At 42.2% G+C, this 17,709-nt stretch overlaps 1 protein-coding gene across 1 annotated transcript; it reads left to right on the top strand.

Annotated features, from left to right (window-relative positions):
* Positions 1–321: 321 nt before the first annotated feature.
* On the top strand, positions 322–17,267 carry lpcat2 (lysophosphatidylcholine acyltransferase 2; the record flags this gene model as incomplete). Its single annotated transcript, XM_080730118.1, has 14 exons — positions 322–651; positions 1,482–1,624; positions 4,511–4,728; positions 5,475–5,587; positions 8,789–8,849; positions 9,714–9,772; positions 10,075–10,109; positions 10,887–10,941; positions 11,763–11,845; positions 13,276–13,401; positions 14,333–14,486; positions 14,810–14,908; positions 15,774–15,915; positions 17,086–17,267. The coding sequence occupies exons 1-14, from the start codon at positions 541–543 to the stop codon at positions 17,265–17,267; spliced, it is 1,581 nt and encodes a 526-aa protein (XP_080586244.1). The 5' UTR covers positions 322–540.
* Positions 17,268–17,709: the final 442 nt, after the last annotated feature.

The following is a 17,709-nucleotide window of genomic DNA, read 5'->3' on the forward strand; positions in this document are numbered from 1 at the left end:
AGCAAACAAAAACGTTAAAATTATATTAATTTACAAAAACATGATTTAAATAGGCTACTTCTAACCATGGCGTTCCTATTGTAGACATGTCCACAATTTAATCAAACTGTTATCCACTAGATTAGAAAAATCCATTCCATTAATCAACAACACATGCCATAGCCCAGAGGGTCGAGCTGTGATTGGCCGGTCGGTTGTCAAGCGCCTGTAAACGTTCTAGCGGTTGCCTTGACAACCGCAATAGCCAATCACAACTAGACGACCAACCCACCAGGCTATGGGATCTATAGGATCTAGACTAGACTGCTAAACCCACAACAACGATCGAATCGTCCTCTGATCACCTCCATGTGAGCCATGTCAGCGTCTATAATGGCGACGGATGGGAGATTTGCGTCGTAGGATGGCGGTATAATAAATAAATAAGCCGACAATAAAAAATAAAATTAAAAAAACTACGAAGAAAGAAAGAGTGGAGAACAGGCAGCAACCTGAGCAGCAGCAGCAGCAGCATTGTGTTGTGAGCTCCACAGCGTCAGCATGCCGCCGCAGAGGGTGTTCGCTCTACCGCGGCAGCAGTCCCTGCTGCTGCCCGCTGTCATCAACCCGTTCATACAAAACACCAAGCTGTGCAGGGCTGACATCATTAAAGTGAGTGATATATATTGCGTTACACGTTTTAGACGCATTGTTTGTTTGTGTACGTCTTCTTCTGGTTGGTTGCAGCAGGGCAGTCTATTGAAGAATAATAATAAATAGCCCAATGTGTTGAGAGAGATGCGCGCACCTTGCGCTTCCATGTATGTGTCTCATTTGGTGAGATGGTGTGACCCATTCAGAAACATTGCCATTCAGAAGATTGACTGCCATTATTCTAAATGGAGGTGTCACCTAAACCTAACCTTAACCCTAACCCTAACTTCAGTGGAGGTATTGAACTGAATGGGGATATTTCTAAGTGGTGGTGTTTCTGAATGGAGGTCTGCCCCCATGTGTCTCATCATTTGGTGATGGTGTGACCCCAGCCCTATGTTCCCTCAAAACTAACCCTAACCCCAAACTGAGGGAACATATAGCACACAGTAGCATGCACATTGTGTGGCAACTGGCAATGGATTATAGCTTATCATATGGAGTTTGGTACATTGGCATTTCTTTCGCAAAGCCTGTGCCCCCCCACCAATTCTTTTTTTCTTTTAAAAACATAAACAATAGGGCTTTTGTTGTGTGCATTCTAGAAATCCTTTTAGTGTGGTCTCTAGACTAATCATGTGATTAGTTCTGGACTGGTCTGTTAACAGCCGCCTACTATTTATGTTATAGGTCAGACAGCCATACCATTCTTTGCCAAGTATTTGTGACATTAAAAAGACATTGTTATGGTGTGTGTGTGTGTGTGTGTGTGTGTGTGTGTGTGTGTGTGTGTGTGTGTGTGTGTGTGTGTGTGTGTGCGTGCGTGCGTGTGCTCTTCTCCTCTTCAGTGTGTTCTCCTTGGGATATTCCTGGTCCCTGTTCGCGCCATCCTGTGTTCCCTGGTCCTCATGGTGACATGGCCGGTGTCCGTCATAATAACATTCATGCGTCCAATGAAAGGAGAGGTGGAGCCCTTTACAGGCTGGAGACGGTAACTCCAACAACGAAATGCCCTCACACATCATTCGAAAGGGGTCCATAACACGGGGAAATCCCGCTAAGGCAAACGCTGATAAGGCAAACTGGGCAAATGTACTGCCCAGGTCTCCTACCGTACTGTCCAACGAATACAGAGTAGCCTCCTTTTGTTATGGTGAAATGAATAAAGAATTTTTAGCAATACAATGGTTATATGTCACAGTTATTGTCCACGACATTGCAAGCGGTGCGAAGACCAGCGGACCTTGGTCCTGCTCTTCGCGCCCAAGCTTTGCAGGCGTGAATGCCTGTGAAGAGCGGGCCAGGCCCGCCGGCCGCGCAAGTTACGAAGCCGTGGTGAATGCAATCGTTATATTTACGGCCTGGGCAAGCGCACGATAAACGCATGAATGGGATTAAACGTGATGCAGGTGAGCTCACATTTCACCATAACAAAAGGAGGTTTAGTAGCCTAGATTTTGCCTTATAGGTACTTTGCCTTAACAGGCTTTTGCATTACGGGACGCGCCCCCAAAACACCCCCCAAAAAAAACACTCAAACTCACAGCCCATCATCAAGACCACCTAGCAATCAGAGTACCCATAGGATCAACAGGAGCATGGCTGTGACACTGCTGATTAGACTTCTAGAATCAGTTCAAACTTCACAGGAAACACTGTAAAGAAAACCCCTGATGGGGTATTTCAACCTGTGCTATCACCAAATAAATTCAGTCAATAGTATTGGCATTTGGCAATGTTGCGTCAGGGTGTACCTTTTAAGGTACAGACCTAATTGTGAAACTGAGAAAACGGCTGAGCTGGCACACAGTAAATGTCCTTTTATTTTTATTTTATTTTATTTTTTAATTTATTCTCCATCGACAGAGCAACGGACGCGCGTCAATCCAACAGGTCTTAGGTTGAAACAAACGTGTCCGTTGCTCTGTCTGTGAAGATGAAATGTGAAAAGGACATTTACTGTGTGTGCTGGCTGTTCTCTCAGTTTCATGATATTGTTGAGACCTGCACCTTGAGACTGTTGTTTAATCTGGAGTGTTGCAGGCATTCTGCGTTGCAGTGCTTTCTCACAGACCTTATGGTCACACCATATAAAGGAGGGAAGCCAACTGTTGAGTAATGCATCTGCAGGCCTGGGTGTGAACTATGATTGACCAATAACCACAAACAGTTTTTTTACTGACACACAGAGGAAATGAGGTGTATGTAACAAGGAAGAGAGAGCAGAGTGCTGATCTGGGTCAAGTCCTTATATGTTGACTAATATACAGTACTTCTGTAACCGGTTCATTAGTTTTGTGTGTTGACAGTTAAAGCTGTACTGAACACGTTCAGTCGTGTGTGTGTTTATATTGGCAGCTCATATTTTTGCACATGGTGTACCGAGGTTGTATTTCACAATAATATATGTACGTAGTGTGGTTTAGACACTGGTTACTCATAAAACTCTGGTCTGTATTACTGCCACTTCCTTAACTTCTGTTAAAGGTTTTGAGGAAGTCATTAAAGTTGAAGCTAACACATATTACTGGGCTTCCATGCCAAGCCATGCCACTGCAGGATACCAAATTATTGGAGACTTGATCCATTTATAATTGACACATTTACCAGACACTCGTATGAAGTCGTATCTAGAGCTATTTACAGTACAAAGTGCAAGGTTGGAGTAAGTCTCATGAGACATAGTCAGTCTTAGGATGGTGGCAGGCCCAGGAGGGTCTTCTTGTCATCACCAGTGTTTTGCGAGGGCATACAGAAAGAGGTGTGAGAGATGTGATGTCATTCTGCATCAGTTGTAAAGGTTTGAGATCTCTCAATGTCTCTCTTGCGGGGTGCCCCATGTACTGACTTAAACAGATAAAGCTCATGCCATGCCACATTAGGCACAGACATGATAGCCAGTGGTGGCATCATCTTTCTCTACCTGTTTTGCCCTGCTTATCCCCACTTTACTAATGAAGGCCTTGAAAATCCACTCAATGACATTCTCTCCCTTTACTACGTAAACCCTGCGCTGCAGAATAGGCTGCTCTTTGATAGGGCTGCAATATTGAGTATTTTCTTGGCGATTAATCTATGGGTTCCTTTTTCAATTAATCATAATAAAGCATGGTTCTATTTTTTAGATACTGTAGTGTCTATATATCAACAAATCAATGTGAAATACATAAAATATATATTTTTATAAGCAAATCTATTTGACTGATCAACCACTTAAGCCCTACTGTATACTTCATTGAGAAACAGTATCACACAAAAATAGCTGTGCGACACTAGCTTACAATGCGTCACGAATCACGATGCGAGGCATTGTGAGCTAGATTGGTTATTTTTTAAAGTCTTTCAAAAATGTTCACCTATACTTAGGGCTGTCACGATATGACATTTTACATGACGATTAATTGTCACTCAAATAATTGGCGATTAACGATTTAATTGTGTTTTTGTCGTTGATAATTACATTTCTGTTTGGCTTTTAGGCTTTGAAGTTGTACATGGTTGATATGACACATAACCTAAATATACAAAGAAATTACCGACATATTTGACAACTTACTACTTAAAAAATAACATTGATAGTGGAAATAGCCGATCTACAAGCTCACAACGCGTCGCGATGCGACACGTTGTGAGCTTGTAGATCTGCTATTTCCACTATTTCGGACATTTTTCAACATTCACGATTATGACGATTATGACAAAATAATTGCGATAATGTCAAATAATCACGATTAGACGATTATGTAATAATTGTGACAGCCCTACCTATACTGACATGCCCAAATAGGAATGCCAGGTTGAAAGTGGTTAACTGTTGCATCCCTACTGGACTTAACAGTTCTAACAGTTAATCTTGGATGTGGGTCTGTTCGTTCAGGTTTATGTGTCGGAGGGTGATGGCATTCTTGGGAAGGGCCTACTATTTCACCATGGGCTTCAGAGTGGTGGTGAAGGGCAAGCAGGCCAGCAGCAGCGAGGCTCCCATCCTGGCAGTGGCCCCACACTCCACCTTCTTTGATGGGATTGTGTGCGTAGTTGCGGGCCTGCCCTCCACCGTGTCCCGCACCGAAAACCTGGCAACACCCATCTTTGGCAGTGAGTCTTGTTATTGTTATTCTTTTTCCTATTTCCTTTTCATTTCAACACAAGGGTGGGATGTTGCTGATGGTGGTTACTGGTTATGGTTATTGTGTGGGCATAACTCTGGCGTCGGTTTCTTTGTCTACTAAAGACAATGACGGTGTTTGGACTTTTGGGATGTTGGGAGTTCAGCAGTAGTTGTGACAGAATGGAGAAGATTGTGGCATTTTGTTTTGTATTGTGTAACTTGAGGAAGAATTTAGGCCTGATAGCTATTGTTTTGGTACAGCCTGTCTTGTTATGGTTCAGCTTGTCCTTGAAGCAGCTAGTGTAACTATGGTCTGATCCCTGTGCTCGGTGGTAGAGTTACCGTTCCACCGACCCATGATATCATGTATATGAAAGCATAACCCGTTATCACCAGGATTCCTAGAATATTGTCTCTGACTCCTATTGACTCATCAATTGCTGATTGATCCAGAATTCCACAACAAACTCAAAGTTTGTCGTGGAATTCTTCTTATAGCTTTTAATTCAGTTAAAAGCCCTTGACAGATCATGTGTGTATAGTTTACTGTATATTTGACTTTATAAATTAAATAATTTTTATCCATGTTTTGCAATTAGCACTGACTTTTATTTTATTTTAAGGGCTACCCCACTAAATGATATTGACTCAAGCTGTGCCATATGTCACATATAGATAAAATTAAGGAAGTGCGAGGGACATGACTGTGTGCCTGTGTATTGTCTCACTCCAGGGTTTGTGCGTTGCCTCCAGCCGGTCCTGGTGTCCAGAAAGGACCCAGACTCCAGGAAGAACACCATCCGAGAGATAGAGAGTAGAGCCAAGTCAAATGGCCACTGGCCACAGGTCAGTCAAAACATACGCACAACACGTATGCAAAAACACACAGAGCTATATACATTTTCACAATACAGCTTGTCAGTACTTGTTGTAAACATGTTGTGGCTCAGCATCCCATAATCCTGGTTTGCCACAAGCTTTGTGAAGCCCTCATCTTTCACAATAGAGATCAGTATAATCATTTTTCTTCTTGCCAGGTTTTGTCACACTTCTTCAAAGTAAAATCTAGTATTGATGTGAAGTAGTAGGGCTTGGACTGATGTCATCGCTGCCACTAGCATCACTTGACTTCACTTTGCATCAAGTGATCCAGTCGAGTAAATCAACTCGCTATCACAAAATTACATACAGTACGCCCACATTATCACGTGAGAGATAACCTTTTTTTCTCTGTTTAAATGACTAGAGATTTGTCTAAATGTTTACAATTTTTGTTAATGTTTAGCGTTTAAACATTTACAAGTCACACCCCTAATTGCACCATTATCAGCGTTTGTTGGGGAAAGTGCGCTGGTGGTTTTGGTTTAAAAGGAAGGAAGTGGTGAGAAACACAGCACAGGGGTTAGGTTTGGTCTTCCTCATTCCTCTCTGTGTCTTCAGACTGAGGACTTGCTCATCACACAAACACAAATCTCTTGTCGCTTTAAGGAGATGAAAGAATGACGTAAGCAGAGGCTCATAGTTATTTTAACGGCTAAACTAAGCTCAGCCTGCAATATTTATTTCAGATTTTGCCAAATATACAAACCTTTAAGGACACTGGATAAGTTATTATGACTTGTGGCGGCAGGGGCTCAGGAGTGGCTTTCTGGGACCAAGAAGTTTCCCAGTTTACTCCCCGGCTCCTCCTGGTGTAAAAGTGTCCTTGAGCAAGAGAATCCCTACCTGCTCCTGATGATTAGGTTGGTGCCTTGCATGGTTGGCTCTGGTGTGTGAATGCATACCTGCCAACAATGAGGCTGTGAAAAATAGGGAGATTTTGTTGTTTTGGTATCTGCAAATGGCCTAACCTCAACAACCCCCGCCCTACATACATCCCCTACCGACACCAAAGTGAGCTTTTACATCTGCTATTTACAAAACATTTAGGAGAATCTTGAAAATGTACTTATTTTTATGTGAAATGTTTCGACTCCCAATGCCCAAAACCAAAAGGCAAGCCAATGTTAATGTGGATAATCTATCTATAAATGCGAGAAGTCTCTGCGTGTGTGTCTGTCTGTCTGTCTGTGTGTGTGTCTGTAATCCGCGTATCTCGAGAACCGTTCGTCCCACCGGCTTCAGATTCGGCACGCGCGTTCAGAGTGATGTCAGAGTGCAGTGCCGGGTCTCGACCCGACCCGCGGTTTTCCCGAACCGGCGCGAAACGTTCGGAATCTCCTTATGCGGGGTTGATTGTTGACATCAGGCTGTTCCGGAGGAAATCGGCGAAAGCTCTGACTCATTGTGACATCACTTCATAAAAGGCTCTGACATCACGTACGCCACATGAGTCAACAAAAAATCTCTGTGATTGTGTATGTATGTATGTAATCCGCGTATCTCGAGAACCGTTCGTCCCACGGGCACGCGCGTTCTCCATATATGGGCATAAAATGAATGCCCCCATATATGGGCATAAAATGGATTGCAGACAGACAGATACAGATATCTCCATATATGGACATAAATGGACAGAGGCAAACAGATGGTCAAAGATCTCCATATATGGGCATAAAATGGACGCAGACAGACAGATACAGATATCTCCATATATGGGCATAAATGGACACAGGAAAACAGATGTTCAAAACGGGTCCTATGACAACAGGTATAATGAGGTTTGCATTAAAGGGGGAACCGGTACTGTGTCTGCAACACAGTTGGAGGCACAGACAGATGCTCCATATATGGGCATAAAATGGACGCAGATAGACAGATATCTCCATATATGGGCATAAAATGGACCCAGAACTATAACTGCAGTGATCTCCATATATGGACATAAAATGGACGCCGACAGACAGACAGACAGATACAGATATCTCCATATATGGGCATAAATGGACACAGGCAGACAGATGGTCAAAACGGGTCCTATGAAAACAGGTATAATGGGGTTTGCATTAAAGGGCGGGGCATTCATTCCCTATTTACATTGTTCCGAGTTGGCCAGGTCGCCGACTAGACGCTGGGCCGCCCCAGCTTCTAGTAGAATAAATTCAAGGACGGAATTCATTTTCAACATCATTGTGATGTCAGAACAGGTCTGCTATATCCTTCTGCTGAGCTGAGATGAGGTGTCACGCATTGTGACGCACGCACAGGATCTGGAGGTTTTTATAGTAAATGCGACCTATGGTCGCAACAAGGAAATCACAATGATTCTTAAAGGTGATACACCATGAAATTTCACTTTTCCTATTTTAAAACCTTTTTTTGGGCTCCCACTAGCACCTTCTATCCTCACAAAGTCCCATTTCTGACCGTTGTGTCTTTCTCTGGTTTTGAGAAGGTGGAGGTTAAAAGCATCCCACGGGTTCTCAAAACAGGCTGTCCAGATTTGCTGCCGATTGTGACGTCATCTGCCGATTGTGACGTCATCATAAAAAATAAACATTTTTTTTTTTTTTTTTTTTTCAAAAGGATTTTGGGGGGGTAACGCAGTTCAGGCCAAAGGTGGTACTGCAGCTGAAATGCTCTGAGAGCATGAGAGCCATGAGAGAGGCTCTATTCAGGAGTGGTAATTTAGCCTCAAACCTTTTGAAAAACGTTTTTGGGACATAAACAATATTACATAAATACTTTTTAAATGCATGGTGTATCACCTTTAATTTAGTAGTCTTAAATTACGAGTGTTTGTTCGTGCATGGCTAGTGGTTAGAATATGGATCTACGAGAGGTCAGAAAGGGGAAGTTCTCACACTAAGCAGTCACCAGTGTCAAGCAACGCACGTCAGACAGGGTTTTTGTCCATGTATTGCACATTAAACGGGAGGAATAACTGTGAGTGCAGTGGGAGAAGAAAGGGTTAAATAGAAGGAAACTCCCACTATAATCGGGAGTGTTGGCAGAAATGTTAATGGTTGCATGTAAAGCGCTTTGGGCTATAAAATGCAGACCATTGATGACATAAAATCATGAACCCTACCACTTAATCACCATGGCCTTCTATTTTTTATTTTATTTTACGTTGAAGCTTCAGTGTTAGTCTATTCTTTGTTCCAGGTCCTGATTTTCCCTGAAGGGACGTGTACAAATCGCTCATGTCTTATAACCTTCAAACAAGGTATGTTTATATACTCCCTAATATTAATAAAATATGCACCTGACTAAAAATTATGTGCTGAGGATGTATTACTCGTATACTGTAGATATCATAGGAGACGACTTTTCCATGCTGGACAAGTTGACTGCCAGTCTAGTAGTCTGTTAAGGCAAATCACTACTTGCAGCATTTACAACTAAAACCTCACATACTACATTGTACATCATATCCTCTATTCAAATCAACGTAGTTGTGAGGGCGGCGTAGCGACCCAAAACTCTAGTAGGGAAAATATACAGATCTACATGTTCACGACTCAAAACACGACATTGTGAGCTTGTAGATCTGCTATTTTTTTGCAGATCGTTCACCTATTAGGACATGCTCAGAATAAGGATGCTAGGGTTCATGTGGTTAAATATTTGCATTTTGCACATTGATCCTCAAATAAGTGACTCATGCAAAAATGGTGTAGAATTCCCAAGCAGCCCTAAGGTATATAGGCAGAACCACGTAACATTCCCATGGGGACAGAGTCTATACAGTAGCAGGAGAAATGCTATAGTTTCAAGGTGTGTATTGTCAGGACCATACCTATTTGTTCTCCCATAATGTATTGTATGTGATCATGATCAAATGATAGACGCACAAGGGGCAACTTCAGATAGGATTAGATCTCTATGGAACTCACTCCCATCTCACATTAAAGCAGCCACGACCCTCTCTTCTTTTAAAACCTGTTTTCTGTAAAGCGTCCTTTAGTACTTAGAAACATGCTAAGATGTTTTAAATGTATTTGGGTATTTTAAGTCTACAACTGACGCACAACTCAGACACTTAACCTCTCTCTCTCTCTCTCTCTCTTTATCTGTGATTTTCACTCAGGTGCCTTCATTCCTGGGGTCCCAGTACAGCCTGTCATCATGAGATATCCCAACAAGCTGGTAGGTACAACGCGTCTGCAGCACGCTGTGAGCTTGTATATCGCTATTCTCAGTGTACACCTGCATAGTGCACAGTACAACTACTGTACTGTACATATAACCCAGGTTTATGATTCAGTTGCATAGAAAAAACAGGACATATTGTTTTTTTTATTGCATTCTGTTTTATGAATACCTTTTACTGTGATGTCCATTGGCGATCTAGCATTTTGCTATAATCTAGAAAGTACTAATAACCTAGTTTCCACTTTGTCAGTTTATGACACGTTGGCGTGTGTTTGTTCCTTTTTTCTTTCTACCAGGACACAGTGACATGGACATGGCAAGGTTTCAGTTCGTAAGTGTCCACTCTTTTTGTGCCATATTTGTTCTGACATGAGCTTGAAGAGTTGCGTACATACTGTAACAAGTGTTAGGGAGAACTATATACCGGTATGTAGTTCTACAGTATAAAGTTTGGAGTGCTGGTAGCAGGTTTTCAAGCTCCGCTGGTCAGGGCGGTTTTACTTCCTCAATGAGGTCATGGGGTCTATAGTAACTACTGACAGTAATGAATGAGTCTGTGAGATGTGGATCTTCTATGAAGTCGTCCGATCTCTTTTAGTTGCGGTAGCTCAGCCTTATATAGAGGTGATTTAGTTATCGCCATATAAAGACGACCCTAGAGCATAGCCGTTTCATCCATCTTCCGTATATGCATATTAGGAAATGTCCGTATTGGGGCATCCCAATACGGATCCCCTATTTAACAGATATGAACCATTACTAGTCCTTGCTTTTTTCAGATTGGGACATTTTCAGTTGTGAGATTATTTTTTGGCTTCAATCCCTGAGGTCTACAAAGCATAAAGCCATTTCAGAGAACGCATTACATTGTTTATTCAGCGCCAATATTACAGGAAGTGAAACCACTTCTCCTGTGCACTTAAAAAATGATGAATCATACTGCAATAACGAGGAAGGACTTTTAAGTTCCTTGTTAATGTCATGCCACGATCAACATCTTAATGTTTTAGTCAGAATAGCACAACAGCATTAACACTTGTAAAAAATAAACCTTTGGTCTGTTTACAATTTTAGATGTAACTAACTATTCTGTTGCTTCATTATTCAGGAGGAGTCTCCTGCTTCTTACGTTGTCACAGCTCTACACTACAGTAGAGATTGAGGTAAAATGCAGCCTTTCTTCCATTATTGTTTTATAAGCAGGACCATTACAGTATTTGCACATCCATTTAAGATCTGGTGGGGGAAAACTGGACTGGGAAACAGAGTAAAAAATGTTGGTAACTAAAAGGGTCATGCAGTCCTTAAGGAGGTAGCAGATTAAAGCATGGTTTCATCTCCAGCTCCTCCTGGCTGTGTGTCCTTGAGCAAGACACTTAAACCAATTCTGCTCAGAGTGAGCAAGTTGCTGGCTTGCATGGTTTCCTCTGCTGTTGGTGTGTGAATGAGTGAAAGTATTGCACATTATAAAGCACTTTGAAGGAAGGCACTTAACTTAATTTGCTTAGATGCTTAAATGCTTCAATGAGTGTTAAATGTGGGTTCTATGGTATAGCGTTATGTTGGAAAACCACAGTAGCGAAACAGGACATGATGGAAAAATCACCTGCACTGCACAGTCAACAACACTATCACAATTTTAACTATTGTCTGTTTTTATTGATAAAATCTTGTGTGGACTCCAGGAACATTGGTGACCACTTTGTGGAAGCTAATGGCGATCCTAATAAAGAAATAATCTAAAGCGCTTACAGTGCACACACCTTCATTTTAAAGTTGGCTACAGTGGGAATAAAACTTTATTAATGCCATGGTCTACTAGTTGAGCTTGAGAGAATCAGGTATAAAACACACTATCAATGATTCTTTGTATTTTTAAATTCTACGAAGGTTTACTCTTAAAACAGAAATACTTGTTTACTTTTTACACAAGATGAGTTGTTGGAGGCTTTATTTGTACTGGTCTTGTCTCTTCGTTCCTCAGTTCCTTCCGATACAAATCCCCACTGAGGAAGAAAAGAAAAGCGCACCGTTGTTTGCCAGCACCGTACGAAACGCCATGGCCCAGTAAGCATCTTCTGACCTTGTTTGACTGACTATTTAGATGTGTTTACAGTTGTCTGGTATGTTGAAGGGTATAGTTAACTAAGAATAAAACTAAATGAGTCAGAAACTAGAATAAAAACATAACGTTATATAAAAAATAAATAGATATAACAAACAAACTAAATCAAATTAAATAGAATTGCATGTCAAATTGTCTCTCTTTTAGGTTTTTCACCATTTTATCTGATATCATGCATCCTGTCATCCCACCTTTTAAGATTAATTTACACATCTTACAACTTAAACCATAATCAAACACAAAAATGAGAAACTAAATCAAAACCAAAATGTATGGATATTTCAAAACTATAATAACTGTTGTGATGCAGAGAGTTAACAGTATATCTAATAATGACACCACCATCCCACATGCACTGGCATGCAATGGATGTCTAGCTGAATGTTGGAATGGCTGAAACAAGTCATCTAAACATCTTTTGGACATGGCATGAGGATCGCCGGCGCCTGGCTTGCTGGTTCCAGTGTCTTGCAAGCAAAATGGAGCAAACAACCCAAAAATATCCAGTCATTGGCATTCATGTGGGAAAACAGAAGAATGACAAGAATTGTGCCAAAGCACACAGTCACAGACAACCAGACAAAACAGCTACTGTAGATTTTTACATAGAGGGACATGCCTGCAAAGTGTTTAGAAATCACACTGTTGACATCTTCCCTCATTGGGTAATAAGGGTATTTCAGCCAGGGACCTGATAATGGGTGGGTTTACTGCATGTGCCTGTGGGTGCATGTGATCAGATCTTATATGCCTGTCTTTCTGTAGTATCGCCGCAGTCGGTGGAAACTGTCCAAAAGTGTTACTTTTCAGGAAATTTAAAAAATAACCTGTTTTCCAATGGATCCAATATAGTTATTATTTACACTTTGACTGCCATAGTTTTGCCATAACTAATGTAGATTACTGCCAAGGCTTTTTCCTATTGTATTCACCAGATTTTCGGGGCCTCCGTGTGCACAGCATGTGTCCATTGTGAGCGCGGTGGTCTGACCAACATCTTTTCTTTCACACAGAGAAGAAAAAATACAACCGCGATGATCCGTGTGTAAGTTATGGTCCATGGAAAACAGGCCGTTTTGACCAAACGCGCGATATGGGAAAAGAAGCCGAGCTATATACATTTTTCTGCAGCCAGAATGAATACAATTCAATGGACAGCCGGATGTCGCCGGATGTAGTATTTCGCGAGGCATCATGCGATTGTGAGCTTGTAGATCGTCTATTTTTTGCTACATTTAAGTGACATAATAGTATGACGAAGTAGGGCATGACATTATGGAAAAAAAAACATTAAATGTTGAAATTCTGAAAATAGAAGGTTTCTCTTTCTGTGTCTGTCTTTCCATGCTCTTCTAATGCGGTTCTTGTTCAGGGCTCTGGGAGTTCCAGTGACGGACCACACATACGAAGACTGCCGTCTGATGATCTCTGCTGGGGAGCTGACGCTGCCCATGGAGGCGGGCCTGGTGGAGTTCACCAAAATCAGCCGAAAACTCGAGTATGAACCAGGGTTGGAAAATGTACATCAGCCAAATGTCAGCAAACGTCACACAGGCTCACTGTGCCGAAGAAGAAAAGCCTTGGCTTATCTTTTATTGAACGTGATCAGTTTTTAGATGTATGAGTGCTGCTTTCTAATCTCGCTGTGCATTTTTTATCTCTATACCTTTCTTGCCTTGTTTTAGAACTACATTGCAGTACATTGCCACTCTTTTAGCACCCACTTAGAAGAAGAATCGCTTTAAATGTGACATTCTTATTTTGAGCAGGTATTTTGGGCTGAAAACCTTCAAAAAGTATCAATAAAAAATCTAACAAACAAGGAAATAGTGTTGATTGCCCATAGGCAAGCCCACTATTACAATTTGGCTGTTAACACATGGGATGCTAAGGTTTATAACATTTCTAGCTGTTGCTGCTGCCGCCGTTCACTCACGCTTTATTTTGAAGAGCCTCGGAAGCTTCGTGCGTGTGCACATGGGTGTCCACTGACGATTGAGGAAGAAAATCCATTTGTTTACAAACTAAACTAAAATCCAAACCGCGGCCGACCATCGCGGTAAAGTGTCGCCGTGAAAACAATCAGATCTCTGCTTCCCTGGCGTTCTTTTCACCTCATTCATAGATAAAGCCCTTTTTATGTTTCAGAGTAGAATGGAAATCAATGCAACCAGCTCGTGCCATTTTCTCTCTCTCTCTCTCTGAGCTACGGGGTGACGTATGGATTAGGGTCATTCAGAGGGCAGGCAGCTGCACGTAGAGCTGTACAGTTAACCCCTTGTTGTCTCGTTCAGGAACGGGACAACTCCTTTTGGCAGGGTGACCCCTAGTGGCCTTAACTCGTTACTGAACGAGTTTGGCACCCAAGTTGTTAATGGAGATGTCAACCATAACCCACTCAAGTCCCTGTGTCCTGTCTCCCCATGCAGCCTGAAGTGGGACAACCTGAAGACGGAGTTGGAGGGCTTTGCGTCCATGGCCAGCTCCTGCCAAGGGGGACGCATCAACATCCAAGAGTTCTCTGCCTTCCTAAAACTGCCCATAAATCCTGCCCTGGAGGAGCTCTTTGCGCTGTTTGACAGGGTGAGAAACTAAAGCAATCAGCCACATTGGCGCTTAACAATGGCTAAGAGGTGACCCTTTAACCATTTGTAGCATCAATGTCATGCACACAGACACACGGTATATATATATAGTAATGCTAGTAATGTAGCCACTTTATACCCTATATACTTAGTTGATTGGGGTCCCCCAGTGCTCCATACTAGATCTACTATATTTCCCTCTACACCAAATCTCTTTGCCACTTGTAGATCGTCTATTTTTGCAGAATTTCTACCCCAGATTAGGGACACTATGGGTTCATGTGGCGGGAAAAAAAAGTGTAACCTTTTGACCTCGTCCAGGACGGAGATGGCACCATAGACTTCAGAGAGTATGTGATCGGTGTGAACATCCTGTGTCGACCAGCCAACACTGAGGAGGTTCTGCGCATGGCTTTCCAGGTGAGACACTCACATTCTGCTGTTCCTTCTGCGACTGTGCTGTGTTCTTCTGTTTAGCTTTTGTTGAGATCTACTGTATGCAGCTTACTGTATTTTTGATCAATCTTCTGTCCACTGCACTCTTTTACTTTTGACTGTTGGAATGGAATGACCACATTTCCCCTTGGAAGTCATCTACTAAAGGCTAGTTTAGTATATGTGTGTTGCACTGATTAATGTTTAATATAAATAAACAATAGTAAATAAACAAATATCTCTACAATATATAGATATAGTTGGATGGGACAATAAGCGATATTATCGTATATCGTGATAAAAAACACTTCATTTATCGTGATATTGTCCTCCGTCACTGGGTTCAATTCACCTTTTGCTGAGCTGCATATCCGGTACCACTTAAACCTTCTAGAATTGGTAAAAGGTACTTATAATATAAATACTGTACTTGATACAGTCTTTTTTTCCCCTTCCAATCTATCAAATGTCTTTGCCAAAAAATTGCCTATCTACAAGCTCACAACGCGTCGCAACGCCCTCTAGAATTGGTAAAAGGTACTTGTAATATAAGTACTGTACTTGATACAGTCTTTTTTCTTCTCCACTCTATCAAATGTCTTTGCCAAAAACTAGCCGACGCGTTGTGAACTTGTAGATATGCTATTTTTTGGGCAAAAGTTCCGCCCAAGGATAATGTATTTTGCTTATCGCGATAACATCGCAAATCGCGATTTATTTTGTCACAATAATCGTGATATAAAATTTTCATATCATCCCGTCCCTAATGGAGTTACAGTAAGAGGTTCATTAAAAGATTCATTCTAATGTTGTTGTGTGTTGTCTGTCTGTCTGTCTGTCTGTCTGTCAGTTGTTCGACATAGACAAGGATGAGAGGATCACACGGGAGGAGTTCAGGGCTCTGCTGCGCTCCACTCTGGGCGTGTCCGATATCAACATGGCCAAGCTCTTCAAGTCCATCGATGCCGACGCCTCTGGCTTCATCACCTTCGGTGTGTACAGTCACACACTACACACACTTCAGATCACTGGTACTCAACCTGTGGGCCACGAGGGTATTGCAAGTGGGCCCCCAAACAATTGCCAAAAACACTTAAGATTTTAATGATAATATAACATTAATATTAGAAAAGTGAAGAGGCACGGAGGGCGCAGTGGTTAGCGCTTCGCCTCACAGTTAGAAGGTCCTGGGTTCGATTCCCTCCGGGGGACGCTGTGGGTGCTGGGGGCGTGTTTCTCCCTCCGCATCATCAGCGCCCACACCCTAGGTGGGGTCGGCGATACGGCCTTTCTGTGTGGAGTTTGCATGTTCTCCCCGTATCTCCTAGGGTTGATACCCTCACAAAAACATGCAATAATCCTGGTCTCATTAATGCCTCCCCCTGGCCAGCCGGGGCGCTTGATGGAGGGGAAAGGAACTGGTTGGAATAACGTGTTCCTTCCACGCGCTACGTCCAAACCAGGGAAATCCCCCCCTGTCAGCTGAAAAGAAACAACTTGGACTACTCATGCATTGAAGGAAGCATGAGGTCATCCTGGGCTCTGGTCTCCCCAGGCGCAGCAGAGGGAGAGCAGAGCCCAGGATTACATAGGCAATTGGCACTGCATGAAAATGGGTTGCAAAATCTTGGGATAAAAATTATAAAAAGAAAAAAAAAAAAAGAAAAGTGATACCAATAAATAAGAACGTAAAGTATGCTACTGTATGTTAGTTCCATTGATCCAAGCCAGAACACAATCGATTGATTGTTCGTAAAAAATAAACAAGATTTTCAAGCGTGCCCTGATCCAAATAAGGTTGATCCAGTTTGTAAATCTGCTTTTTTTTTTTTTTTTTTAAAGTGACAGTGACATTTGTTCTGTGGGTTCTATAAATATTGATACCAGGGCAAATATTAACAAGAGCTTGTGACTAAATATTAAATAAGTATATTGGATCCATTGGCACACAGTTTTTTTTTCATGTCTCTCAAATCACTCTATTTAGCTACATATCACACCAAACTGTATTTGGATTCCATATTTCCTACAGAGAAAATGAATGACCACTGCAATGCAGGGTGAAACGGGCGTGGTTTAGGCCTGCTTCGCTTAACCACCCTATCACTAATAATGACATGATTTTAATGACCCCGTTCTTTGCATGTGTGTCCTGGTGACAGCTGAGTTCCAGACCTTTGCCATGCGCCATCCAGAGTATGCCAAGCTCTTCACTACGTACCTGGAGCTCCAGCGGTACCAGGCCCTCCAGGAGTCCGGAGCAGACGATGCGGAACAGGCCAGTTACGCTAACCAATCAGAGGACAAACAGGAAGAGAGCACGTCTGATAAGAAAGATGACTGAGATTTAGGAGGGAGTGGGGATGGGGGGGATTTTTGCTTTTTGGACTGCACTGAAAGTTAGATGGCCGTGTCAGCTCCATGGATATGAGAACTCAAACAGTTTTCTTTTTCTTTTTCTTTTTTGCACTGATTTTTGGAGACGCAAAATCTCTCACTAGCTCTTACCACAGCAGAGAGCTAAGTGAACCTCACTGTATAATAGGCTGGTGCGTGCTTGCCTTTTTTATTATTATTATCATGACGTTTAGTGCCTTATTGAGATTTGCAAGAGCTGTTGTGCCACAAGCCACTGCAGAGGAACGGTTTTACGTCTTCATGTAATGCTAACAGACACACACACACACACACACACACACACACACACACACACACACACACACACACACACACACACACACACACACACACACATACACACACACACACACGTTTGTGTGTTTGTG

Source organism: Nannobrachium achirus (assembly GCF_963921795.1).
Source record: "Nannobrachium achirus genome assembly, chromosome: 7".
NCBI classification, from domain to species: domain Eukaryota; kingdom Metazoa; phylum Chordata; class Actinopteri; order Myctophiformes; family Myctophidae; genus Nannobrachium; species Nannobrachium achirus.